This window comes from Haliaeetus leucocephalus, unplaced genomic scaffold (genome assembly GCF_000737465.1).
Source record: "Haliaeetus leucocephalus isolate CR32 unplaced genomic scaffold, Haliaeetus_leucocephalus-4.0 Scaffold656, whole genome shotgun sequence".
NCBI lineage: Eukaryota > Metazoa > Chordata > Aves > Accipitriformes > Accipitridae > Haliaeetus > Haliaeetus leucocephalus.
Genome location: NW_010973092.1, coordinates 19,464,139 through 19,491,154, shown reverse-complemented (window position 1 = coordinate 19,491,154; position 27,016 = coordinate 19,464,139). Strand labels below are relative to the sequence as shown.

Genomic DNA, 27,016 nt, shown 5'->3' with positions numbered 1-27,016 from the left:
GGCCCGGCCCCGGGCCGCGGTCCGGCCCGCTGGGCTGTCTCGAGTTCTGGGTGGGTTTTATTGCAGCGGGGTGTTAACCGGGGGGCAGCAGCAGGCGGTGGGTGAGGAGGGGATAGCGTGTTCCACACGGCTGGGTCTGTTTTCGAGGAGTTTTATCGTAATGGGGCTCGATTCCTCACACACACCCACCCCGTGTGAAAGCTGACAGCGGAGGTCAGGCTGGGAAAGGCAGGTGAAGGCCATTTGTGGACGGGCACCGACACCAAATCCTGCAGCTACCTGCGCTGGACGTGCTTGCCGCTCTGTCCTGGGCCAAGACAGAGCAGGTCTCGTTTTCGGACATGGTGCTTGCTTGCTCTGACCGGGCCCTTGTGGCCTTACCCACTCACAGAGTGTGACTAGGCCAAGTGTCTTGAAGAATTAGCAAAATATTTATGTCTTGGTGTGGTCCCTTTTGCGTTAAGATTAAAAAACTCATTCTCAAGCCAGAAAAAGGGATAGTGCTTTCAGAGTTCTCCAAAATATTGATTTGTACGTGGAAAGTTGTGGCCGCTGCAAGAAAACTTAAGAGTTGCTGCGAAATCTCGACTGCAGATTCTTCAAGGGATGTTGTAGGTCATTTGTTGCTGACCACACATAAAGCTTTGAGAAATGGGGTTAATGTTTATCTGCTGCTGTTCATTGAAAGCTGAAGGTTCAGAGTTAATTTGCTGAAATGTCTTTTGCTTGGTAGCATATTTGTAGGCTATTTTGTGTGAGTGAAATAGCTCAGTTCTGGTAATACAAAGCAGGGTTATGCCAGGTGAGTGAGCGTAGTAATTGGGTTTTTTATTGCAACCTGAATATTTCTCAAATTATTTCTTAATTTGCGCTTAAGTTTTAAAAAGAAAATGTTGTAGTAGGACTGTGTCACTTCAGAAGTTGTCTACCTTTGAAAGTCTTGGCTTGAAGATTATTTAATGTTTAAAACTAAATTTTCATTAGAACGTCTTTATTTTATAGACATTCTGGAATGGCCTCAGTCAAAACGTTCTCAGAGCAGCATCCAGCAGAAAATATGCGTAAGTGTTTCCTTGTTTTTTCATGTTTGGCTGTTTGATATTTATATTTACTCTTCTCCTGATACCAGAACTGATTATTGGAGTCAAGAGATGGAGTAATGGAGCAAAACCAGTAAGATAAAACTAGAACCTATGCATATCAGTTTTTCTAAGGCTGTTTCTTTATCTCTCGTTTTTATTCCAAGGGGAACTTTAAGAATTGTTCTTCCTCCCTTTTCCCACCACCAGCAGCATCCACAAAATGTGGATTGTTGAGATTTGTTTGATTAAGAGAAAACCAAACAAACAACACAAAACCAACCAAACAAACAAGAATACCCCAAACGTTGGTGGAACAACTTGTTTTAGACTGGCATGAAATGAGGGTAATGAGTGGCTCCATTTCACTACAGATAAAATTTATTTCAAACAGCTTGTGCATTTTATTCACTTGTTTTTCTTGTTGCAAGGTAATGGGAAAAGAGTAGCAGTTAGTTGTGTAACTTAGTCAGATGTTTTGTGGCTGATGCTGATTCAGGACACAGAATGGGAAATGTGTTTGTGTTGGGAAAACTGCCCAGTTCTGGTTAGTACAGAGAAAAAACGAGCAATTGCACATTTTCAAGATCGCTGCTTTATGTTACCTGAGCTGGAGTAAGAGCGACTTGGCATCTTGGGGAGTGAGAAGGTGATATCCTCCTGGTAATAAACGTGTTCCTGCTCTGCCTTCAGTATGCTTTCTTCATCCCAGGACATGGCCTTGTTTATAAGGCAAAACTATGATTCAGGAGTTCTCTCCAGCTTTGAAAGGGGTAGTACACACTTCCTAGAAAGAAGGAGGAGATTCAAATTTGTCTTGTATAAGGACCACTCCCATTTTCAGAATTAAATTAGTTTGTTGCTCCTCAGGATCAAAAAGATGGTTATCTTTGGCTCTGGCTCAGAGAAACCTATGTATGGGTTAGTAATTTGTTGTCTTTGTGTATTCTTATCTTCATGCTAAGAGGTGATAAATAAACCAATACAATTTATTATTAGCGTTTTGACTCCAGGTGGATGTTTTCAGCATGTTCTAACATCAGAAGTAACCCAAAACAAGTCCGGGAAACTTCATGTGTGTAGGGGCGAAATTAGTTATGGCTTTGTTTTATGTCAAAATCTTAAGGGATGTGGAGAGTATATGTTATACAGATTATTCTGGTGAAGAGTAGTGTTTTATATGTTTAAATAAACAAGCAGGGATTTAGCTATAAGTGTTCTGATTGAATACAGAGGCACAAGGTTAAATTCCTGTATGGGGCAGAGAACAGCTTAGGTCAGAATACAACATGTATTCCACATCTGGTGGAAGAAATCACATTGTCTTGTCTTCAGGATAGAAAGTTTTTTTGCTATCTAGTTAGTTATTTTCCTTTAGTAGTAATTTTATTTTTCCTATGATATTCTTTACAGCTCAGAAGCAATTAAAGGTGCTGTTATTGGAATTGATTTGGGTACAACAAACTCCTGTGTGGCAGTTATGGAAGGAAAGCAAGCAAAAGTAAGTAAAAAATGAACACCAGCTTGCAGTAACGGTATTAGAAGTTGAATGTCCAAATTAGCATTTTCAGAGGCAATGTTTTTTGATGGCATCCTGTTACATTTTTTGTATAGGTGCTGGAAAACTCCGAAGGTGCCAGGACAACACCTTCAGTTGTTGCATTTACGGCCGACGGCGAACGCTTGGTTGGAATGCCAGCAAAGCGGCAGGCAGTAACTAACCCACACAACACCTTCTATGCTACCAAGCGTCTCATCGGGCGGCGCTTTGATGACTCTGAAGTGAAGAAGGATATGTAAGTGAGGGTGGAGAGCAATGCCATTTCCAGCAGAAATGGTGTATACAATGGTGTATAACACGACCTGTTTTAAAATATAACCCGCTTTTGGGTGAAATAGTTATGCATTCATGTCTCAAAGGTTCATTGCTTATGTTGTGAGGGCCAAGCTGCATTTTGCTATGTTAGTTACTGATCTTTTTAGGGTTTTCGGAGAAGTCTAAGGTCTACCATTTAGTCTCTCTTCCCCCACAGCCTTGCTGATGCTGTGCAAAATGGTCAGCATCTACCAAAAAAGACTTCTGTCATTCTTGAGGCGTTTACAATCAAAGCTGTATGATCATACCTAAGGCTTGTGATTAAATGGTGTAGCTGATTAAAAGCAGTAGTAGTATATTGGTACTTTTGGGACTCCCTGGATCTGAGGCTACTCTTGGCAAGTTCAGTATTCTTTGTCTAGAACTTGTACATGTTCATCTGCTGATACTAATTGTAGGGGGTTTGTGCTGTATGCTGATACGGAAATCAAGTGTGGAATTCTTCTGTTTTTTAGTAAGAACGTTCCATTTAAAATTGTCCGTGCCTCCAACGGTGATGCCTGGGTAGAGGCTCATGGGAAACTCTATTCTCCAAGCCAGATCGGTGCCTTCGTATTGATGAAGATGAAGGAAACTGCAGGTTGGTACAGTTTGGTCTTTGCCATCTGTGCACACAAGTGTGACCTTGGTACTGGGCCATGGTAAAGGGAAGTGGCTGCAGCCATACAGATACTTTTTTGGCATGGGAATCCTTATACAGCAGGCCCTTATATGGGGCGGATCGTGGAAGGGTACAGTGATGGGCTGTTACAAAGCCTCAAGGAAGATCCCTGCCTACCTCAGTCTGGGATTTTTGGCAAGATGTTTGTGCTTTACTTAAAACATATTCTTACCAAAATTGAATACCAATTGAGTTGATACTCAATTTGAATTGAATTGAATGCACACTTACTCAGAAGGGGGAGCTCCTTTTCCTTGTAAACTGCAGTCCTTGTGCCTCCCAGGCTGCAGCTGAGCATGGGCTGTGGCAGCCAGAGTTCTGAGTGGCTTTGTTCTTATCCAACTACAAGATATGTAGCAGGAAAGGGAGTGTTCAAGGGACCCAATTATTGGCCTGAATTAATAGCTTCTTAGCCAATGGCGAGTTTGAATCTTCACTAGCAGAGAATATCTGTTGGCCTGGAGATTTTTTTGTCTCGTTTTGAATTCCTAATGTAGTTTCTGGGGAAACTGAGTAAAATACACAGCAGTAATAGTCATTAGCTGCCTTCTGCAGTCTCAATTGGTAAATGTGTATACAGTGGTAGGTGTTTGGAGGGCAGGACTAAAGTTTGTTACTGAAGCTTCATCCAAAGATGATATTTTTTTCAGTATTAGGTCCTGGATGTTTGCTAAAGCTCCACCCAAGAGTAAAATATGAGTATGTGGTATGTGAGCATCTAGATGTGATGAATCTGGCTTACCCTGAGGATGGTGTTCCTCTGCCTTAAGCAGGGGTCTGCTTCCTGTAGGTTTGTTGGCTTTTGGCCTGGATGCTACATGAATTGAACTATGGAATGATCTGGCTTTGCAAGCAACGCAGAATAATGCAGTATGTAAGGTCTGTGTGGGGCTAATGCATAGGTGTAAATCCTGTCTGGATTCTCACTGCATCATGCACATTCTTATTTTTCAGCAGGTCTGAATCTGCGTTTGATGACATCCTTCTCTCTTTTTTGAGAGAAGTTTGTGGCCTTAAGTTAGGGCGTAATACATATTTTTCCTGACTTGCTATCTCAAACGCCTGTAAAGTTAGTATATATACGTTATTTGTACCATATAAAGATTACCTACAGCAGACTCTATGAAGAGGACAAAAATAAGTAAGTTTTAAGTGCATCACATGTTGAACACGCCAAAGAAATGGAAAATAACTTCACACTCACACACTAAAAAGACAAGCTCTCAGGTGAATTCTCAGACTCACTAGTGGCTTCCAGTTACTGATTGAATTGCAGAGGTGCTTTGCTGTTCCGTCAGAAATCCACAAACTATTCCATGTTATGTGGAAGGACTTGATTTCTGCACAGCTCCCTCTACATTTTCCCAGAAAGCAGCAGGTTCTTGAGCAGCAAGCCTGTCTTCCATTCTTAGTTCAGGAAAATGATTTCAAACTACACGGTAATAATATTGTTACTCATCTTATAAATATAACTTTCTGTTTTGTCTCCTTTTTCCTCCAGAAAATTACCTGGGACATTCAGCAAAGAATGCTGTGATCACAGTCCCTGCTTACTTCAATGATTCTCAGAGACAGGTATTCATCAAACTGTAAGATTTTGGGGGCTTATAAATTGCATTGTTTCTCTCAGTACTTAGCACTCTTACTCTTTTTTCCTCAGGCTACGAAAGATGCTGGGCAGATTGCTGGCTTGAATGTTTTGAGGGTGATTAATGAACCAACAGCAGCTGCACTTGCCTATGGTCTGGACAAGTCTGAAGACAAAGTGTAAGTGCCTGTTCAAAACACCTACCCTCTCTTAAATAAGCATGCTGTAATTTGCTTTGTAAATGCCTCTTCTGCTTTCTGTTTTTTAAAATCATTGGTTGGGATTCTGCCAAAGTAGACTCACAGCCTTGAGTCAGTGCTATGTAATGTCACCTCTGTTCTATGCCAACCATACTTGTTAAAGGAAGTGAGTTCATAACTTGCAGCTATAACTTAATTTAATTGACACTCAGCTTTGATAATTATGTTGCCTACTGGTAGCAGTGATAGCTGTGGCTAAGGACAACTGGGTGAGAGGCTGTCACCATTGGTGCTAAAGTGTAGCATGAGAGATGTGCTGAGGTTTGGTGCCTGCTATCCACAACTTGCATCATTTTCCCTGACTGCATTCAGCCACTGTTAAGGGTGGTTATATAAATGCAAGTTTTTTGTTACAGATTTTGTATTTCTGATGTGGATTATAGTGCTGCAAAAGCCTCACATTTTGAAAAACATATTTCATAATGGTACTGGTGTCCCTGCCCTTGTCATTGGATGCTAGTGTGTCTTTTTTTGACAGAGGAACTGCCCTCTCTGAAATAATGGATGAGGTTAAGCATCATGCAGCACATCTTTCAGAGAAGACTTCCACATGGACTCGAGTGCTCAAGGAATGCATATACTGTATAATTTGTTTACTGCTGTCTTTAGAGAGGCTTTTAACTTTTGTCAACAAGCAACATGAATTCTGCATACTTCATCTCCTAAGGAGAGTGATTTTTGAGCCACACAGCTTTGTCTAGAAAGTAATGTTTTTCTGCATCTGTTCTTGCAGTATTGCAGTCTACGATTTGGGTGGTGGCACTTTTGATATTTCCATTTTGGAAATCCAGAAGGGAGTCTTTGAGGTGAAGTCTACCAATGGTGACACTTTCTTAGGTGGAGAAGATTTTGACCAGGCTTTGCTACAGTATATTGTTAAAGAGTTCAAGAGAGAGGTAAGGTATCTCATCAGAATTTAACGTTGTGTTACATTGTTTTTCAACCTCAATTAACTTCTATAGAAGAACAGGAATTATTTTTAAATTATTAGGACTTGGTTTGTAATCTATGGCACAGTTGAAATTTAATAGTATTAGACACCTGTTAGCCTGGCTTCCAGTTCTTACACTTGTTTTCTTGAGGTGGAATATTCCTCCCCTGAAAGACATAGAATGGCAGGACTTCTGCCTTTTTTTCATCTAGTGTAGCAGGACTGTCCTATACACTATCCTATATTCTGCTTACTTTTAATAATAAAAATCTGTGGTCCAATTGACTGTGTCAGCACAGATGCATACAGTACAGGGTTGGCTGCAGGAAACTGCAATGTAATTCCAACTCCTTTGCCAATCCAGTTTTGCCTTCATATTCTGTGATGCAGCAGCTTTTCCAAGCTTTAATTGGTTACTTACTGTATAATCACTATCAGAGCAGAGTGGGCTAGCAGATGTTTTTGAAATGGTAAATATATTTGCCAGAAGTGAGAGAGATCAGCGAAAGTGCACGTATTGGGCTGTACTTCTACAAACATCTTCACAGTCAAGAGTGATAGGAAGGTGAACTGCAATGAAGAAAACTTCTCCATGACTCCTGTGCAAAAGCTGAGAGTCTGTTAACCCATATTGTTTGTTGCTTAGATGGGTGTTGACCTGACGAAAGACAACATGGCCCTTCAAAGGGTGAGAGAAGCGTCAGAGAAAGCAAAGTGTGAGCTTTCATCATCTGTGCAGGTAGGTGGCTGGGTTCAAAGCAGTCTGGTGAAACATTTTGATACACTGAGTTTTGCATTATTTTGGTTTACAAAGCTCTATGAAATTGCTTTTTTCTTGTGGCACAACAAGCTTCTGTGCAAACAAATAGCATCACTTTAACAGAAAGTCCTTTAGCAGGGTAGACTGTTTAGGAGCCCAGTTAGTTGTTGGAAGCCAAGAATGTTAGCGGGTGCTGGGTTTTGCCTTTCTTCTGGCACCATGTTTTCTCATCTTGCAGGGAATGTGACCTTGTTCCCAACTTACTATGTATTTGAGAAGTATGATGGGCGTCAGGGAATTTAGCTGCAGCGAGTACTGCTGAGTTACTGGAAGCCCTTGCAACTTTGTGCAGGCAGTTTCAAAATCTTGGTGCTACTCATTCCACTGAAACAGCTAATTTGTCTAATAACAAGAAATCATTTCCATAAGGAACCTTTACATATTTCCCTATAGAAGTGTTGTCTAGACAATGGGCAACATATAACCCCTTTTTTCCACTGCTTTGTATATTAATGCATTCAAGCATGTCCTTTATTCACTACTGAATAAGGAGCTGGAGAAGCAGCAAGTTGGGGGTGTAATAGTCTTGCCTAAGTGAAATTAAGGTCAATTATATAGTAATTGAAATGGGGGCACTGCCAGTTTCTAGGTTCTGAATAAACATATTTTTTTTTGATGGTGGTCTTTTTGTTGGCCAGTGGGGAGCTCATAGCAAGGAGTTTAGGCCAGTCACAATGGATGCATAGTTCTGCCAGAGACATAGCAGGCTCTGTTTTACTAGCTCAAGAGTTGGCAAATACAGCCTGTTCATACCAGGAAAAACTGAATTCCTTAACTCTTTAGCAGTGAAGGGAAAAGAGCTTGCTTTTGGCCCTATTTTACCCTAATATTTTTGACCATGCTATTTATAAAGTGAATGCGCACTTCTAGTCAGTAACATGGGGTTAATTCTTGTTGTGTAAACTTAATCTCTAGAGCTTAAAGCATTAATGTTTTTAATGCTTTGCTTTGTAGTATCTTTTGATGTCAGCATGACTCAGCACTTGAACAAGATGGTTTCAGTATAAGGTTTGCTTTAAAAATCCAGCATGTGAGTTTGTAAGATGATTCACAAATAGCCATGAAAAGGGGGGATTATGGTCCCTGGCACTGATGAATTTTGTGTGAAATGGCAATGGACTGGCTGTCAAACATGAGTTGTTCGCATTTAGAAAACAGTCATGAGTCACTTCCTTCAAGTAGCTTACCTTACATGAAATGTTAGTCATTTGGCAAAATCTTTTGGAACTCTGAAGATGGGCTTTCTTCTGTGTTGTGCCAGAGGAAGAGGATTAAGGTTGTCACTTCTAATGTTTCAGCTCTTATCTCCTGGCTGTGATAGAAATTAAATTGTTTTTCTTAACAATAAAAGACCTCAGAATAACACAATATTAAAATTGGAACTTAACAGCTGTAACCATGAGATGTATAACAAAGTAATTTTTCTATCTGTTTCTGAAATGTCAAACATATAGGTATGCCTTTTGCCACTTAAAGACTGGGCTGCAGAGTGAGCGGGCACATAGATGCTTCAGTATGGGCAGAATAGAACCTGTAACTTGATCTAAAACCTGTATGTAGCTGCCTTATTTTCCATTGCTGTTTTTCACTTCATGTCTGATTCTGTGCTGCAGACTGATATTAACTTGCCATACCTTACTATGGATGCCTCTGGACCAAAGCACTTGAACATGAAGCTGAGTCGCTCACAATTTGAGGGCATTGTAGCTGATCTGATCAAAAGGACGGTAGCACCATGCCAGAAAGCCATGCAGGATGCTGAAGTCAGCAAGAGTGACATTGGTGAAGTCATCCTCGTCGGTGGCATGACCAGAATGCCAAAGGTATGAGATAAGTTGCTGTTACAGGCAAAGCTGGCACAGCTACCCAGTGCTTTCTGTTAAGGGTGATCTGTAACAGAAAAGTTGGGAATCTGATAACTTCAGAGCTCCAGCAGCTGAAGGCCCCCAGGAGCAGAGCAGACATGCTAAGTAGTCACAGGAAAGCAGTGGCAAGGGACTCTCCCATCCTGTTTAATTAACTCAGCTTGGATCTGGGGGCTGTAGCTGAGTTGCACTTTACAAAGACAAGTGGGAGGTATCAGGATTTGAAAATTGAAGTTGGCCTTCTGATGTGGGCCAAACATAATCAGCATTGTTCAGATACACAGGGTGTTTTCTCTTGTTGTGGACTTCAGCATGTGAAAAAGGTACATTTCAATGACGACAACCTGTCAAGTCATCTTTGCCTTGCAGTGGGTATCTTCCCCGTGTAGAGCACTTACAGTTAGCTGTGAAGAAACTGCACAAGCAAAATGGCTCTGTTGCCTGCTGGTAGCATGTATTTGGCTGCCTGTTTGAGGCTGGGTGTTGTTGAGCATATTTAACTGGCTGTTCCAAACACTCGTTACCTAATACCTGGCTCTTGTATTCTGTGGTGGTAAGCACCAACAGGTAACTTAGAAGCTTGCTCTGCTGACATGCACAGTCTTGCAGATAAGGTGCTGTCTGCTGGTGATTTACTGTTCTTGTTCATAGCAGTGCAGAGTTCTGCTTAGCTCCCCTGAAGTCAGAGCTGAACATGTATGAACACTGCTCTCTTCAAGGGTACAGCTTGTCCTTTTCTACAGAGATCATCAAAATCTCATTCCACAGGGATCAGTCAGGCTTGGACTATTTGTTTGCTGTTAAGATTTGTGATTTGCACATCCTTTCTAGGATAGTAGGTGTGTACACAGTCCTGCTTGGGATTGATTTGGGGTTTGGTGGTGGGTTTTTTCTTCCCTGTGTTAAATGAGCCTGGTGGCTGGAGGTGGTATTAGTGAGTGCAGAAGGTCACCCAGGCAGGGGAACCAGAGCAACAAGATAAACAGAAGCTGCTGCTCTGGCCAAAGCTCAAGTGGAGTAACTGTGCTATACCTTCCCAAAGTCCCTGCTGTTCCAGCTGGATAAAGGAAAAACTGTGTGGTTAGCTAGGTATAAAGTGATGAAAAACACTTCTAGAAGTAGTGAATCCCTTCCTGAAACATTATATATCCTTTGCGAGTTGAAGACAGTACTTAAATATTGATTTTAATTTTTTATTGTCATTTTTACTTTTTTACCCCCTATTTATAACCCCCAGCATCTGTGGCTTTTGAGTTTACATAATGCTTTCCTGAGTGCCTGTAGCTACAGCTCTGGCTCCGAGATCAGCACCGGCATGTTGCACACAGAGCCTTCTCTCATGTACGTTGTTGTGTTTGCTTCACCCTGCTAGGAGGGGATGTGCCTTCTTTGGAGCACTCACGTGGCCAGTGCTCCAGGAAATGTACAGTGGGTGGTTAGAAATAATTTTTCTTTTGTACTGTAAAATATGCCTCCAGAGGGGGAAGACTTGCATTTAATTATATGCTCATACATAAAGTGTCTTCCTCTGTAATGAACGCTCCCGGCAGATGTCTCTTGGCTTCAGTGCAGAGGAGTTGGACATTTGCTTACAGCACAGTTTTCCAGGCACATCATGTTCACCTGTGCCGATGTGTGCCTAACAAGCTGCAAGCAGGAACCAAGTCCTACACCCTTCTCTTGTAAGGTAGAGGAGTGGACTACTGAGCTGTGCTCTGGTGCTGACACCTTGCTGCATTCCTGTGTGGATACTTTAGCAGTAAATCTGTTGCAATCATGAGCACGTCCTTCTGAAAGGGCAGAGCAGTGAAAAGCTAGTAACACAGCTCAGGCTGTCTGCTGACATAGCAAATCTATTTCTCTGCTGAAACAGCCCGTTAAATAAAGAGTTTGAAAATCCTGTACTTCACACAATTTCCTTTTTTTGTTTCCTTTATTACACACAAACAAGATGAACTGTCCTTCTGCTCTGGATTTTTTTTTTACCTTCCCTGTGCCCTGCCTCCACAGCTGTACCGTCCTTGACAGCTGTGTTCTGCCCAGTGTTGGCTTGTACAAGTTCCCGGGGAGCAGTCCTTGACTCTTGCTTGATAAGCATGGAGTGATCTCTTCTGAACGTGGCTGGGCTACATGAAAGGACTGATGTAGGTTGACTTGCAGCTGGCAAACTTGATTGCAAGAAGGTCTCCAGAGAAGAGGTTGTCTAGACTGAAAGGAGTGCATTTAATAGGGCGTGTGGAAGATGGGGAATTAGGGAGCAGTCACAAGCCTGAAGCTTAGTATTTCTATCATGCCACAGGGTTACATGGTAGCAGGAGCATAAGGATACAAACCTTTAGCCAAGGCTGGCACCTTCTTGTGGCCACAGCACTGGGCGGTAATGGCTCACTCTGCATATGAGCTGTGCTTTCTCTTCATTCAGGTGCAGCAGACTGTACAGGATTTGTTTGGCCGTGCTCCTAGCAAAGCAGTTAATCCTGACGAAGCCGTTGCTATTGGTGCAGCTATTCAAGGTGGTGTGTTAGCTGGTGACGTTACTGATGTGCTGCTGCTGGATGTAACTCCCCTCTCCTTGGGGATTGAGACACTGGGAGGTGTCTTCACAAAACTCATCAACAGGAATACTACCATACCAACTAAGAAGAGCCAGGTACAAATTGACTCTAGATGGGTGGGTTTTTGATGGTGGTCTCAAACACCCAGTGAAGGCTACCCAAAGCATACCAGTAGATAGTCTTGTCTCCTCTCATCTGGCAAGAAGCAGCAGCATAGAATCGGGTTTAATGTCAGCCACTGAGTACCTCTGTTGATTATTAGTGTGCCCAAGAGGGGAGGTAAGTTGAGTTAATGTGTGCCAAGATACCCCAGGATGTTTGTGGCCTGGTCAGAATTGCAGTGTGTATGCCATGATGTTAACCGTCAACACATCATTCTGAAGAAGAATTGTGTGGACACTTTCTGTAACTGAGCAACACACACATTTGAGACCACCTTGGTCTGCATGCCTCAGAAGGTATTATTTTTTTCCTGTGTTGTAAGGCCCTAGTAGACTTGGCTGTGACCCTTTCTTTCATTTTGCCTTGTCTGGGTCTGCTAGTGTGTGCTCTTACTGATAACGCTTGTTCTGTCTGGGGCATGGGGTTGGGGCAGAAGCCCTGCTGCTTCAGGAGGAAATGTTCCCGTAATGTGGCTGGCTGCCACTGGAGCCTGCTGCTGGCACAGCATTGCCAGTTTTCATGTGCTCAGGTGCATTTAGGACAAGATGCCAGGGAGCTTGGCTATTGCTAGTCTTGGTGCCTTGGTGTTTGTCAGAGGAACAGGGGAACAACAAGCATTTAATGATTCTTTATCTCTTTGAAGTAGCTTCTCGTTATTCCTTTCCTTGTTGTTTAGTCAGCTTGTAACTTCATCAGTTCATGTGTTGTAATTTAGTAGCTATCCAGTAATTTCTTGTTCCTTTTCCACAGGTGTTTTCTACAGCTGCTGATGGGCAAACTCAAGTGGAGATAAAAGTATGCCAGGGAGAGAGAGAGATGGCTAGTGACAATAAACTGCTTGGCCAGTTCACATTGGTATGTTGGCTACTCAGTGTTGATGACCTTAGACTTGACTTTCCTTGAGAAGTTCAAAGCCTTCTCCATTTCAGTTGACCCCTGAAGGCAGTGCTGTGGCGGGGTCGTCTTACAGAAGACATTGACCCTATTTGTAGTAAAAAAGCAGTCTCTAAAGGCACAGCCTGATTCTGGGACAGCTTTTCAGTGGCAGGGGAGCAACTAGCATTTAAGATGGAACTCAAAGTTTCTAAGAAGTCTTACGTGGCTCAGGGGCTACTGCAGCTTTAGGGCCTGGTCACCTAAAAGGGCTCTCTACTTCTGGGCACAAAGAGCTAAAAGAGCTCTGTAGTACTAGGCCTGTGCAGCAGATAACCTGAATCATGGCCTTTCCTCTGGTGTTGCAAAGACAAGACTTGGAGCAGGCTCCATGATACCTGCAGTCCTATGATAACCCATTTCTAGCCTAGTACTGCTTTTCTGTGAACGCCTGTGGAACTGCCCTGCTTACTGGAGAACAGATGTGCTCCAGGGATTCACGTGCACAGTATGTGGCTGCCTGACCAGCTCCCTATGCAGAATTGGTTTGGTCAGTGTTGGCAAAGTTTGGCACTGTTACAACTGTTTGTCCAAACTTGCTGTTGCTAGGAGGAGCCCTGCAGAAAGGAAGGGCTTTGCCTTTTTTTTGTACTTTTGAAGGAAGCTGTACTGCCTGTCGCTCTTTTAAAATGGTAGCCTCAGAGGTAGTCAGTGAAGTCTAGTTATGTCCAGAACTGAGGAAACAGAGCATCCTGCCATGTCCATGGAAAAGGGGCTTGTTTAGCAATAAAGCAGAACCTGTGTCACCTTGAAACCTTGGGACTACCTCTCATGGTTTCTGAGCACTTGTCCTGGGTAGAAATCTCTATCGTGTTAAATCTGTCAAGATACTACTAATTCACCACATGCTGCCAACAGGTATGTAGAGTAGTCTGCTCTGAGGGTTAGTTAATAGTTGGTTCAACTGACAGATCACCAAGATAATGTGCCCAACACTGGAGCCTTGTACCCTGAGCTCATGTCTGTGTGGGAGCTAATGGCTAAGTACTTCTCGTTCTCAGGTTGGGATTCCTCCAGCGCCGCGTGGAGTGCCCCAGATTGAGGTCACTTTTGATATTGATGCTAATGGTATTGTTCATGTGTCAGCGAAGGATAAAGGCACCGGACGTGAACAGCAAAGTAAGTGCTTTGGGATCCTGCCTAGGGACAAGGAGAAAAGGTGTGGAGCAGCAATGGTGCCATAGCACACTGAGCACTGAGGGTAACACTAGGTGACTCCAGAGGTAATGGAGTGCTGCCATGATGGGCAGGGGTGGGGTCTGTGCAGCATGTTACTTGATTAAGGGTAAGGGTGACACAAGCAATCTGTTGCCAGGGCAGCATAGATGCAGTTGACATAATCTTAGCCTAAGTGCCCCCTCTGGAAAGGAGGGCAAAGGGTTACTGCAAAATGAGGTAGGGAAAGGGAGAAGTGACAACTGACCTGTAGTTTAATTTTAAAGAAGTAAAGCTTCTGTAAACACGTAGCACTCTGTTGCCCAATCTGTTAGCCTGCTGACAGAGATTGCCACCGATAGATGCTCTGTGCCTGGACTTTAGGCAGAGATGAAGCATCTGCCTATACCAAGGTCAAGGAAGTCCTCACTGGCAGGGTTTTACCACCTTCCAAGTCATTTTGCACTGTGTGATGGTCCTTTCTTGGTCTTGCCCTCTGCTGTGATCACTATAGCAATGTTTCAGCAGTGCACGGCTTCTTGTGGTTTCCTGTATGTATCAGCTGTGCCTCAGTCCCCAGAGAGGTGGTGGGCATACAGGTTGGCTAACTGAAGGCTCACAAGTGTTTGTGGAGCATTGCTCCTGACGCTTTAGAGGGGTGTCCTGTGTCCCTGAGAAGTAGTTGACGTTCTGCCCTACTTTACCCTGAAGGGACAGAAATTGGGGTGTGGGAATCCGGCACCCTGTGTGACTTGTTTTGAGCTGCACACCTGGGCATGGCATTCCTTTGGGAATGCCCTCTGCTAACACAGGAAGAGATTGCTGTCTGTTTGAGGCTGCCTGCATGAAGGTGCCAGCTTTTAAGGGAGAAATCAAATCAGGAAGATCTCTATTGAATCTGAGGCATGTCACATACAGCTGAACAGATCAGCCCTGTCCTGAGGCCCTGTTTTCTTTCTAATTACTCCATTACAAAGGTCTTGAAATTCAAGTATTTTGAAGCAGCAGGTATTTTGCCTAACCACCTTGCATATTTTCATCCATTTAGGCTGGAAGCATCTCTAAATGGCAGGAGGCTTGGGGACTTCAAGCTGTCAGTATATTTTGCTCCGTAGTGCAATGAAATGTCAGGCCCAGTGTTCTGGGGTAATTAACGACATGGTTGACATTTTCAAAAGCTCTGTTGTGGGCTCAGAAAATTAATTTGAAGCATTTGTAGATTCCCCTGATACAAAATAGATCTCTTTTGTGCCTCTAACTGGGAAGCCTCTATACTGCCCTTCAGTTGTTTCTTGGAGGCAACCACGTGAGCAATCAAATGCATGCTCCACTTAAGTATTGTTAACTCCGTATTGGCAACTTGGAGGTATATGCTGGTCTTCACCATACTCCTTGGCTTTTAGCATAAATTTATTTCCAAAAACACTGCTTGTTACTTTGATTTCCTTGTAGATTTTCCATGTGTGGCAGCCTTCTAGCTCTGAGTAAATGTCTCCTGATAACAGGCAACCAGAATTTTTCAGCTGCCTATATGTATGCAAATATGGTCCTAATTATAAAGCTGAACTACTCATACCATGCCTGCATTCAAAGGACACGTGTGTCTGTTTAGAGTTTTGTATTGTACTATGGACAAATACTGTGTAGAAAACTTACTTCTAATGAGGATCCTAGTATATCTTTTTTTTTTTTTAACTTTGCAATATCCAGGATCTTGGTCCTCTCTTTCCCAATGAAGTTCTGCTTTACTGCAGAACTTAGCTTACATGTAGGCTACGTTTTTTGGCACAAATGGAGAAAAATAGGGGACCTTTAGGACCCCACCTGTAGAATCATGTCATGTTGTCTTCTCCAGCCTGGGCTGCTTTCCAACAGTGAAAGGAATCTCTGCCCCGATAAAATGATTCCTTCTGTTTTGGTGGGGTTTTTTGGTTGATTTTTGTTGTTGTTGTGTTTTTCAGTTTGTGTTTTTAACCTGCTGGAATGCCCCTTTGGTTTGGGGGCTTTGTGTCCTCCATTTCCAGGAGGAGTAACTGAAGAACGGTCAAAGTGACTTGCAGATCAGTGGTCAGGAAGTGTCTGGCAGAGCTGGGGAGCTCATAGATCTAAGATATCAGGCTTTTATTTTGCCAGCAGCATCACTGCCTCTTCAAAGATGGGCTGCCTTTGTACTGCCCCACGGGGTCCTCACAGGTGCAGAGTCCCTGAGCAAGGCTGCTGCTGTTGAGAGGGTTTGGGAAATAATACTCTTCTCTCCTCAAAGATGAGAGAACATTCATTATTAATGTTTATTCTCTAATGCAGTTGTTATCCAGTCTTCTGGCGGCCTTAGCAAAGATGAAATTGAGAACATGGTGAAGAATGCAGAGAAATATGCAGAGGAAGACAGGCGAAGAAAGGTAATGTGATCATTATGGTATCTTGCAGCCAGTAGTGTACCTGCTGGTTATTGCCGTCCTGTGCTATTAAGTGTGCCCACCTTTGAAGGAAATGTAGGCTCTGGTCTGATTAGTCTTGAACTGTTTGCAGTTACCCGAATATCTGCTTGCTTCCTTATATTCAGTTTATGCTCCAGAGTTGCAAGAAGGTGTATGCAGAGACATTTGGATTTTGGGTTTGGGTTGGGTAACTTGCCCTGTGCGACTAGCATTTTCATTCCTCCCTGAAGAATTCCTGGGACATGGAGGCAGCAGTAAACAAACTCACCTGCCTGTTGTGACAAACAGCTTTGCAACTCTAGTAATGCTTTTTGTCATCAATGCCCTTTACTGTCCACCTGCCTGTTATCTTGGCTGTGTATTTGAAGCTAGCCTACTACAGCTGGGTTCTTGCAGTGATGTTCCATTTAAATGGAGGCAGTATGGGGATATTTAAGCTACTTTCTCTGAGTTTATTTTAAAGCTTAACTTACAGAACCTGCCAAGTAAAGTTGCACCTCAGCCTCCTCCTTCATAAGTGGGAAGTTGCTTTCCGTAGTGCTTAAAATCTCACTGTGGCATCTTGAATGCTAAATTCATCTGAGTGCAGTATTTGCCCTCGGAGCAGGTGAAGACATCAGGAGGTGTTTGAAAGCCTCACTGACTTTGTCAAGAGAAGGTGGACACTTGCCATGGTTGAGTGACTGAACCTGTGATATAAATAGGATTAATGGTTGGAACTATTTGGTTTAATGAAGGTAGTACTAATAAATTACACTACTAAATATAGAGCATTGATTTTTAAGCAGGCACAACGGAGGCCTACTCTGGGATATGGCACCAGCATGTGTTTAGTGATTGTTGAAAGGGGCACACTGAATTGATCCACTTTGTGTTCTCCTAGTCAGTAGAAACCTGTCTCAGGTGTTCAGGCAGTGCTGTAAATCTCACCCTCCATAGTGAAGGGATTAGAAGAGGACTGAAGGGGAGAATGCATGGAATAAATCACGTGAAGAGCATTGCCTTGCCTCAGAACATCTAAAGCCACAAAGCATTGTCTCATTAGCATTTGTAGGTTAGATGGAGAACCTTTAAAGACCTTGGTCTGAAAGTCCCACTGTTTAAATAACTGCATGTTTGCCATGAAGCGTAGGTGGTGGCCTAGCATTTGAAGAGGCTGCGCTGAAAACGTTTCTGTAGCCTTACTTCAACTTTGTGTCTTAAACTGCTGAATAAGTGCTTCCCTGTTGTAGTCCTGAAGTGAGACTCATCTCTGTCCAGTGACCTATCAGGTGAAGGTGATTAGGTTATTTCCTTAACTAACACTTCTCTTTACTTGACTTGCGTAACTGTAATTGTCGAAAATCTCTCGTTACACCTTTCTGATCATGGTTTTACTGCCATGGAAGTATCATGAATGCATAAACAGAGTTATCACTGTGCTGGACTCAGCATCCTGCTGTAAATTTTGACATCCCACAAAGAGTTGAAGACATAGTGTAGAACAAAATTATTTTTCACCTGCTTTCCCCTGTAAGTGGTTAGTTTCCTGAGAACATTATCTCACCCTTGTTCAGGTAGACTCTTCTTTCAGATGGAGACTGGGTGTCCCAGAGGCTGTTGCTGGTGGAATAGTTGATATTGACACTGGGACTGAATTTTGTCTCAGCAAGACTGTTGCTTCTTTGTACTAGAGCCTACCCTGTGCCCTGTTGGTTGTCTTTGCAAGAGTAACATTAGGAACTGGTCTTTCTTACCTAGCACAGTGGGGTTTTTTCCACTGCTGAAATGTTACAAGCATTTGTAATAAGGAGACATGAGTAAAACAACTCAGCATTTTAGTAGTGTCTAGTGCCCTTGTTGCTGAAGAAGCTCAAGAATATTTTCCAAAAGGTCTGTTGCTTTCCTGAGGAGCAGAGCAGAGAGAGCTGTGCTGTCTCTGCAGTTGCTGGCTTTTTCAGTGTGCCAACAGTCATGGTGCATTAGTTGCTTCTGCTTCCAGGGAAGTGAGTTTGAGTGTGAAAGCGTGAGAACTGACTTGCATAGACTGCCCGTTTGGGCTTTCTGGTGCCAGAACACATCTAGAAATGGTTTGCTTGCATTTCTTCTTGCCCCTTTGCCATTAAGAAGGACACTGTGTGGGAACTAGAATGGAATTTGGCAGTTTGGGGAAAGAAATGTCACCTGCTAGATCATACGTACACAACTTGTATCGCCAGTGACATATGCAGCAGGCCCTTACAAGCTCTTTTACCCAGGAACGTGTGGAAGCTGTAAACATGGCCGAAGGCATCATCCATGATACAGAGTCTAAGATGGAGGAGTTCAAGGATCAGCTGCCAGCAGATGAGGTAGGTAGTTTCTGATTCCGTAACAGTAAAGGAGGTAAGATTCCTTACTAAATCTTTGCTCAAATTCTCACTTAACTCACAGCTGGCTTTGGCCAGTGGTACCAACTCTGTGCATATTTCCATGCTGTGTAAAGATGGCACAGTCATTGACTTCTGGTTTTTGCACTTGATGAGTGGGGTGAGCATGGCTGGTAGGAGGATGTAAGGACATACTTAGAAGAACATGGTTTGGATAATAGCAAATATCCTATTTCAAAGTGAGAGTTCAGTGTCACTGAAGATCTGAGAGCCTGGGAAGCTGTTAATGAAAGGTTCCAGCAGGAGTTTGTCCTTGACTTGGTGTTGCAGTGATTTGATAAGAACTGTACTGTGGCCTGTGTGAGAGGAGAATTTTGCTCAAAAGCTAGAGATTATGAACAGTGCCTACCAGTGTGTTAGCAGAGGGACAAAGGCAAAGCTGCTGTGTGGTCCCAGCACCCAAGAACTTGGAGGCAATGAAAATTACTGTATCCGCTTAACTCCAATTTTTCTTCTGTCTTTGGAGTGAAGTGGATATTTAGTATCAAAAGAGTGCTTTTCACACCACTCTTAACAGTTTAAACTCTTGACAGTTTAATTTCTGCATTATGAATTTCAAAAGCCAAGTTTAAAACAGATTGCACAATCTTCAAGTTAACAACTCTCAGAAGCAGAATAAAAGGGCTCCTAGGGACTCTGTGAGGCGTTTGAGAGAACAAGATTATAGTTTATTGGTAGGTAGCCTCTGATGAGTTTAAATGTTGTTTTTGAGCCCAGCTCCTCTCTCTAGGATGGATATTGGCTGACTCTGAATTTATGATCACTGGAGTTTTCTCTCACAGGAGCACAAGAGCCTCAATCCCTGTTCCCTGCAGGGACTGTTCTCTGTAACATTTTTTGGGGGGAATACCAAGGGAAAGTGGGTAGTAGTGCTTGGAAGAAGCCTTGTGCTGTCTGGGTGGAGATGGTGGCCTGACATAGAAGGCATCGATCACCTTCCCCTTCCTGCGGGTCTGAATGAGAACTCTGCCCACGTTTTGACTGCAAACACTGCTGAGCAAGCACTGCCTGCACAGCTGTCCCCCAGTAACCTTGCTTCTCCAGGCCTGCCTCTCCAGCAGCATGCCAGTCTGACAGAGAAATGCCAGACTGTGTGGAGGGTTTGACAGATGGCTACAGGGGCTGGGATGAGACCATATTGCTTTGGTTTGCCTCTCTGCTCCTTCTCCCACGTGCAACAAAGGGATTAAACAGGGTGGTGAACAGCCTTACATGTTGGCTTTCTGACAGTGCCTTAAATATAGATGAAAACCAGCTTTCTCTTCCCTTTACCCTGGCTCCTGGGGTGACTGACTCACTGGTGAGGTGTGCCAGGGAGAGCAGCTCTCATCCTTGGCAGGCTGTTCAGTCTCTGCAGGGCTTTCTGTCCTTGGCGCCTCTGCTGAGACTGCAAACAAGGGGACCGATTAATGCCAACTGTGGCACATTTAGTGAAGTGGACAGGTGCCCATTGGGAACTGAGCACAGTCCTAGTCCCTGCAGACGTTATGGCTCAGTTTGAGACTTAACTTCATGCCTTCTGGAAAAAAAGCAGTAATTTTGCTGTGGCCAGGAGGTGGGTTAAAGGACAGGAATGAGATTCTTAGTGAACAAAGTGCAGGATTTCATCATGTTTGTTTGTGACTTAATTGCAGTGCAACAAATTGAAGGAAGAAATTGCTAAAATGAGGGAACTTCTGGCTCGTAAAGATACTGAAACAGGAGAGAACATCAGGCAGGCAGCAACCAGCCTGCAGCAGGCTTCCCTGAAGCTCTTTGAAATGGCATACAAGAAGGTAGGTTCATGGTCACTTCCATTTTATAGCTGTCAGATGGGGAGGGGTGGGTCGGGGCACCAAACATTTAAGTGAGATCTGTGCTTGTAGTTAATGCTGGGTCTCAGTGCAGCTCCCTTGCAGTAAGGTGACACTTGCTGAAGGGGCAGCTGTAGAAAGTCAGGAGGAGTTGAAGGCCTGAAGTCTTGGCCATCCTGCCGTAGGTGGCCTGCCTCCCAGGCAATGTTACATTTCTGAACAGTGTTGTATGGAAAAGTACTGGAAACTCCTAACAGGGAGCATCAAGAAGAGCATGGACAGGGCTTTCCCCTAGGTGTGCAGAGTGCCTAAAGAAGTAAAGTAACATCTGGACTTATTTTAAGGATGATTGTAAAACAGGCTGCCTGTTCAGTCTGCCTAAAATTACAGTAGTAAGGCCATCAGGATTTTCTTCTCAATCTCCTTCTCAGTGAAAGGCCCACCTATTCAAGCCCTGGCAGATGCGTACTTCACCAGGATGGAAGTGGCACACTCTGCCCAGGTGACCTTGGTGGGGCTAAGCTGTCCTTACTGTGGAAAGCTGCTTTTCTAATGTCAAACTGAAAACATTCAGTGCTGCAATGCAAGCTTGTTGCATCCACTGGGCAAGTGTAAATAATGGGAAGATAATTTCTTCCCTCATAGTAGCAGTCATGCAGAGATGAATATTGTTTCCATTCTCCAGTGGACAATTACCCTTTTCACTGAAGGAAGGGTTTCTTCAGTCTAGAACTAACCTAAGCAGCTAGCTAGGAAAAAGATGTCTAGGAGAAGCATTTTGTGGTTACTACAACTAATAAGCCAACTCTCTCACAGATGGCCTCCGAACGAGAGGGTTCTGGAAGTCCGGGGGATCAGAAGGAAGAGAAGCAATAAGAAGTCTCTGTCTTGCCTTGACTAGCGTATGAAGAGGAGGGCGATTTTCTTGGCGCTTGGGAGAGAAGGGACCTTCCTGAGCAGCAATGGGCAGAATTCAGACTTACTGTGTTTTGGCAGTATTCTATATATAAAATTCTTTAATGTATAAACTTAGTGATGTGTCTGCTAGATAAATTGTCACTTGATGAAAGTTAATTCATGCCAGATGAAGTTCTAAGCGTTTGGCCCCGTGGTATTCAACTGAGGCACCTGGGGATTCGCTGATCATTTATCTCTGATACTTGACACAATGGTGTACTAAATCTGATATCAAAGTTTGGAAACCATGTCACTAAATTGAAGGGTGGAGATGGAAGTCCTGCTGGAACTGGGAGGAGAGTAACATCTGTATGGACCCTCCTTGTGGATGTGAGTAGTTGCGAGCAGGTTATAAGGCCTGCAAGCAGCAGTGACAAGGCTGGTTACATTGCTAGAGAGCATTCGGATCTGCAGCTAGATTAGTACCCTTCTTCTGAAGGAGAAGGGTGACTTCAAATTTAGCTGTAACATTATTTCTTACGAAAGAGGCTATGTGGAAGTTAAATTCTTTGCTTGTCTGAGCCTTCTGCTCCATCCTGTGTCTGTTCTCTGCTTATGGTAAAACAATTTCCTTGATAATAAAACTGTTATTGGATCCATTCTGGATTTTTTTTAAATAAAAGCAGAAAAGTATCCAACATGGAGTTCTTGGTATCCTGGCCTTTGATGGAGAACATGAGCATGTTAACTGCCTGTGAGAGCTCCTGAGGGGGAACAGTCAGCCAGCTGTATGTAGTGGCAGCAGCTTTCTGGAATTTGTGCTTCATTCATGTGCAAAAAGAAGGTATCTGGTGTCAGATTAGGGTCCATCCTTTCGGAGAGTATCGCTGCTGCACTTGCATGAGGTGCCTGGAAGTCCTGCTGTGACCTGCAGTAGCAGTGGGACTTCACCTCCAGGCACTTCATGCTTGGGCTCAACCTTATGAAACAGACTGCAGACTCGGAGCAGCAGTTGCCCACTGTTGCTTCTAGCAACCAGCTCTTCCAAGGAGGTGCAATCTCCTTGCCGCAATATATTTCTCTTTCTCCTTTTTCCCCTTCTGTTACTCTGTGTGTGTAATCGACTGGAAAGAAAATGCAAAGTTTACAGCTGTGTTGTCCTGATGGCTCAGACATTTAGGAGGGAGGAGAGGATTCTTTTTTCTGGCACTCTAGGCAGTTTCCTCAGTAAGAGAAGCTATTAGGGAAGGCTGCAAGTCCTGATTCTGCAAACTTTAAGTTATGGACTGGAAGGGACCAAGACTGCTTCAGACACTTGACCTCTCCCCAGCAGTCCTACCAAGGACTGTGAGCAGCTTCACTTTTGAGTAAATCAGCCTAGCCCATTGAAGTGGACAGAGGGAGGGGGAAAAAACTAGGGAGTGACCTAACTGTAAAGTGAGAGGGAGCTTGAACCGTTTGGGCCTGGGCGTACAAGAAGGTGAGGAAGGGGCCTGGTGCAGCCATAGGAGAAGATGAGCGGCAATGCCCTAGGTGCCCAGCCTGCAGCATGCTTGGTGTGCCATGGGGAGGGAGGCAGGCATGCGGGGGGTCTTAACAGCAATTTGGAGTGTTAAGCTGCCTGACTTCAGGTGGAGGGAGGAGTTCCAACCCAAAATTCGGTGCTTGGCTTTCACCAGGGGAGTTAGTGGGGTCTAGGGATCCTAACTGTTACAGGGAGGATAGCAGAGTATGGTGCAGCATGCCAGCCTGTGGGGCTTTTGTCTGGCTGGTTTTGTGAACATAGAGGTCTTCCACAGATGTTGAGTGACACAAACAAATTGATTGTGTGTGGGTCTGGGTCCTGGTTTGTTTGTTTGTTTTTTGACTGGCAGGGCTTTATTTGTCACAGGCAGGTAATGACAGGCTGAGGTGTGCCTAGATCATGGGACCAGCATGGTTTCCTGGAAGTTTTGAGGAACGTGTGGCTAAGGATGTGCATGTTCACAGCAACTGCTGCTCCCAAGAGCTGTTTGTGCCACCTAGGCGTGCAACTCTGTGTGTGTCTTATGTGTGAAGCGACGTGCTTCATTCTGTTGCAGTGTAACCCTGCTTCTGTTCTGTATGTGGGGTTTGGTAATGGCGGGGAGCACCTGGCTGTGCACCTCCTAAGAATTATCTCATTTAAAAAACTTGATTACAGGTGACTTCTGTCCTGAAATTTCCCCCTGCTGCTGCTTCTGTCGAAAATGATCCCCTGTATAAAACTACAGTCTGAAAAAGAGAAGGAATTCTCCAGCAAAGCGAGTTGGGCATTTCACATGCTGAAAGGAAATGTCCTTAAGTAAAATAGTTTAAAACCATCCTCTGTGGAAGCTTTTCCTGCTGCCTCCCTGAAACTGCAGCCAGATGTTCCTTCAGCAGAGCCTGGGGCAGCCCAGGACAGGGCTGCTTGCTGCCTGTGGGGGCTGCTGCTCGCACACTCTTACCTCTGTTCCGGGCTTGTAGTGGCCATCAGGGCAGAGGTGATGGATCATCATTGCACGGCCTCCAGGGTCCTGAATCACTGATTGGGGTTGGCCTTTACTTATTCAATAAATTATTTTCCCTGTCACATTTTAAATACATCTTTCATAGATGTTCTTTATTTTTTAATGTGCTGTTCTTAGCTCCTCCTTTAGAAGCTAAATTATTGAATTGGGGAGGGAAAAGTGAAATAGGGTGATGTGTGTCGTGCTGAGAACAGTTTCTTGCTGTGAAAAACCGCCAGGAAGGCAGGAGATGCAGTAACTGGGCTGTTACCTCTTGTGAAGAGGAGCGACTCCTGTCCTGAGGAGTTAACCGCTGCTGTCCTGCTGCTGGGAAGGTATCTGTCAGCACTGGGAGAAAGGGTGTTTGGGCTTCATTGCCTGCTGTCATTTTCCATGTAGGCTGATACTCAGGAAGCCTGTAGCGCCAGCAGTGCTGCAGCTCTGGAATAAATTACTGGTCTGTGTATGACAGTAACTAAGAAAAGTTTTGCACGTGTTCTTTGGGGAAAAAGGTGACCAAGCAATGTTTGTGCTGTGTTCCTCTGCCTGCGTGCATCCTCTCACGGTGTCGTCTGTGTGTGGGAGCAGGTCGGTGCAAGGCACGGCCTCCTTGGGCTTGGTAAGTCATGCTGCCTTAAAATAATAACATTCAGTAACAAAGAGGACTGGGATAGTAGATTCCGGTGTCACAGCTCCTGCCTGACTTTAATAGGGGAGGGAAGGCTGAGATTTCAGTCAGGTGCAGGGTATCTCCGCTTGCCTGCAGTGGCTTCTCTCCCTTTCTTAAAAGCATTTTTCCCCAGCTCAGGACAGCTGCAGCGTGCCCTGTTTGGGGAGCATGCCTGGTGAGGACAAGGACCTGCTGTGTTGCCTGTACAGGCGGGAGATGCTCCACTTCCCTGGGGATTGCAGTACTGCACAGGGGGAAAGTGAAATGGAGTCTCTCCCCCTTCTCCACAAGACAGTGTCTGGCAGCATGCTGTGAAGGCACGGCTCCTTTTTAAAACTCCTCTCTAAATAGCGCAGCAGTGTATTGAAAAAGTTGTCCCTAATTCAGTGGCTCTGCCCCCGTCGCTGCTCTCGGCTCCCTCCTCGTTCCGGCGGAGCTATGCCGGCTGTCGGAGACAGGCGCTGCTCAGCATCTGTGTCAGCCAGCCGGCGGGAGAGCTGCGGGGGGAACTGACAGCAGCGTCTGTCGCATCGGGAAGGCTGGAGCAGAACCTGCCACAGCAGAGTGGGTGCATCGGGCTGGGAGGCGGTAACTGGGATGCTCAGTGGGCACTTTTTGGAGTAGAGTGCCTGGATTGAATTGGAAGGGCAGGATTGCCAGGAAAGCGTGGGGTAAATTGTTGTCCACTTGCCCATGTGTTTGCACTGTCCCTGTCATGTCAAGCCCAGAAACTTCCATCTCAGCAGATCATCTCCTAAAGCCAGGCATAATCCACTGTCTTACTGTTCTGAGGAGGATTATAAAGGGCTGTGTGGGACCAGATGCACATGGAAAAAAATACCTGTAAGGGTTGAAATTGTTACTTGCTCAGCCCAAGAGAAACAGGACTTTAAGTCCAACCAGGTAGTTCAGAAATTCACAGCATCTCCCCAGCATGACCCTGTCACTAGAAAAACCCAGCTTCAGGCTGAGTCCCAGACCAGTCCCTGCTCAGGTGACCGTGCTGCCCAGCGGTGCCCAGCTCCCAGCAGGGCTTCGGTGCTGCTTTACTGGGCAGGGGGCCACGCTGGGCCCAGGAGCTGAGAGGCAGCAGCACAGGAGGAAGAGGAGGCTGCAGCAGGCTCAGGCTATGGCAGCGCTTGCTGTCCTGGGAGCACGATCCCCCCATGGCATAGCACGGCACAGAGGCCAGGCTGCCCCCAGGCAGGGCAAGGGTGGTGACCAGGCTGACGCAAACACCAGAGCTGGGATGTCCCAGGGAGGCAGATGGGGGCTGGAGAGACACCATGGCCACAAACCCCCCAGCATCCAGCTGTTGGTGCCTGCTCAGCATCACCGGGAGAGCATCACCTCTGGGGGGGGGCAGCAGGGGAGCAGCCTCCCTGCTACCACCGAATAAAAGAAACAAGTAAACGGCTTCAGTGTCATTTCATCACCGTGTTTCCAGCTGGTCCCGTTTCGGGCTGTCCCACAAGCAGAACCGGCAGGTGCTCCCTGGGCCGTGGCACTCCCAAACCCACTGCCTGGCACCTTTGGGGCAAAAAAGGCAGGTTGTGGGTTTGCAAACCTGGATGCCGAGGCTGTGGATGCATTTAGATGTGGCTCTTGGACGTGTGCTCAGCCAGACACCGTGCAGGACAGGGCTGCGGGGGCACAGTTCCCCCAGCCGGCCACTGCCACCCCCACCCTGGGCTCTCGGGGCACCATTTCCCTCCTAAACCTCCAGCCAGTCTCACTGCCCTTCTGTGGACATTCACCGTTTCGTTGTCACCTTCAGAGCAGCACCCTGAGCACACCCGAGCTCAGCCGAGCCTCTGCAGGCATCACGGTTGCCCCTGCCCTCAGCCGTCCCGGGCAGCGATAAGGACAGCGGAAAGGTGACATTTCCAGGGAAAGGAGAAATGTGAGATAAGCCTGTGGCTCCATAAAACACTTCCACGTCCCCCATCCCCTTTCCCGGTGCCTCCTGCCCAGCTTGGCTTCCTCCACACGTTGATGACGGGGCTGCGGGCTTCGGCCGTGCCGTGGGGCAGGGACAGGGCACAGCGGGAGGGAGAAAAACCCCACCCGCAGCCTCGGCGTCCAGGTTTGCAAACCCACAACCTGCCTTTTTTGCCCCAAAGGTGCCAGGCAGCAGGTTTGGGAGTGCCACGGCCCAGGGAGCACCCGCCGGTTCTGCTTGTGGGACAGCCCGAAACGGGACCAGCTGGAAACACGGTGATGAAACGACACTGGAGCCATTTACTTGTTCTACCCGTTGCGAGGGGGTGGCCGCAGCCCCCCAAAAGCGGCTGCTGGGGGCAGGGGGCGGGTGCCCAGGGAAGGGGGACACGCTCTGCTCCCCGGCCGGGTGGGCTGCCGGGCTGGGGAAGGGGTCCCGGAGGGTGCCGGGGGTGTAAAACAGGTGGCACATGG

General features: G+C 45.4%; 1 protein-coding gene across 1 annotated transcript; it reads left to right on the top strand.

Annotated features, from left to right (window-relative positions):
* Window positions 1-306: 306 nt before the first annotated feature.
* HSPA9 (heat shock 70kDa protein 9 (mortalin)) lies at window positions 307-22,076 on the top strand. Its single transcript, XM_010579158.1, has 17 exons — window positions 307-326; window positions 1,003-1,061; window positions 2,493-2,580; window positions 2,694-2,875; window positions 3,411-3,535; window positions 5,118-5,191; window positions 5,277-5,383; window positions 6,198-6,360; window positions 7,042-7,134; window positions 8,829-9,038; window positions 11,503-11,730; window positions 12,548-12,652; window positions 13,732-13,849; window positions 16,190-16,284; window positions 18,561-18,653; window positions 20,366-20,506; window positions 21,341-22,076. The coding sequence occupies exons 3-17, from the start codon at window positions 2,560-2,562 to the stop codon at window positions 21,398-21,400; spliced, it is 1,815 nt and encodes a 604-aa protein (XP_010577460.1). The 5' UTR covers window positions 307-326; window positions 1,003-1,061; window positions 2,493-2,559; the 3' UTR covers window positions 21,401-22,076.
* The last annotated feature ends 4,940 nt before the right edge of the window (window positions 22,077-27,016 follow it).

Excerpts from the sequence above, each read along its gene's own strand:
- HSPA9 (XM_010579158.1), top strand. The coding sequence starts at position 2,560 with ATGGAAGGAAAGCAAGCAAAA. Across the intron at positions 2,876-3,410 it reads TCTGAAGTGAAGAAGGATAT|TAAGAACGTTCCATTTAAAA; the intron begins GTAAGTGAGGGT and ends TCTGTTTTTTAG. Across the intron at positions 18,654-20,365 it reads ATCAGCTGCCAGCAGATGAG|TGCAACAAATTGAAGGAAGA; the intron begins GTAGGTAGTTTC and ends ACTTAATTGCAG.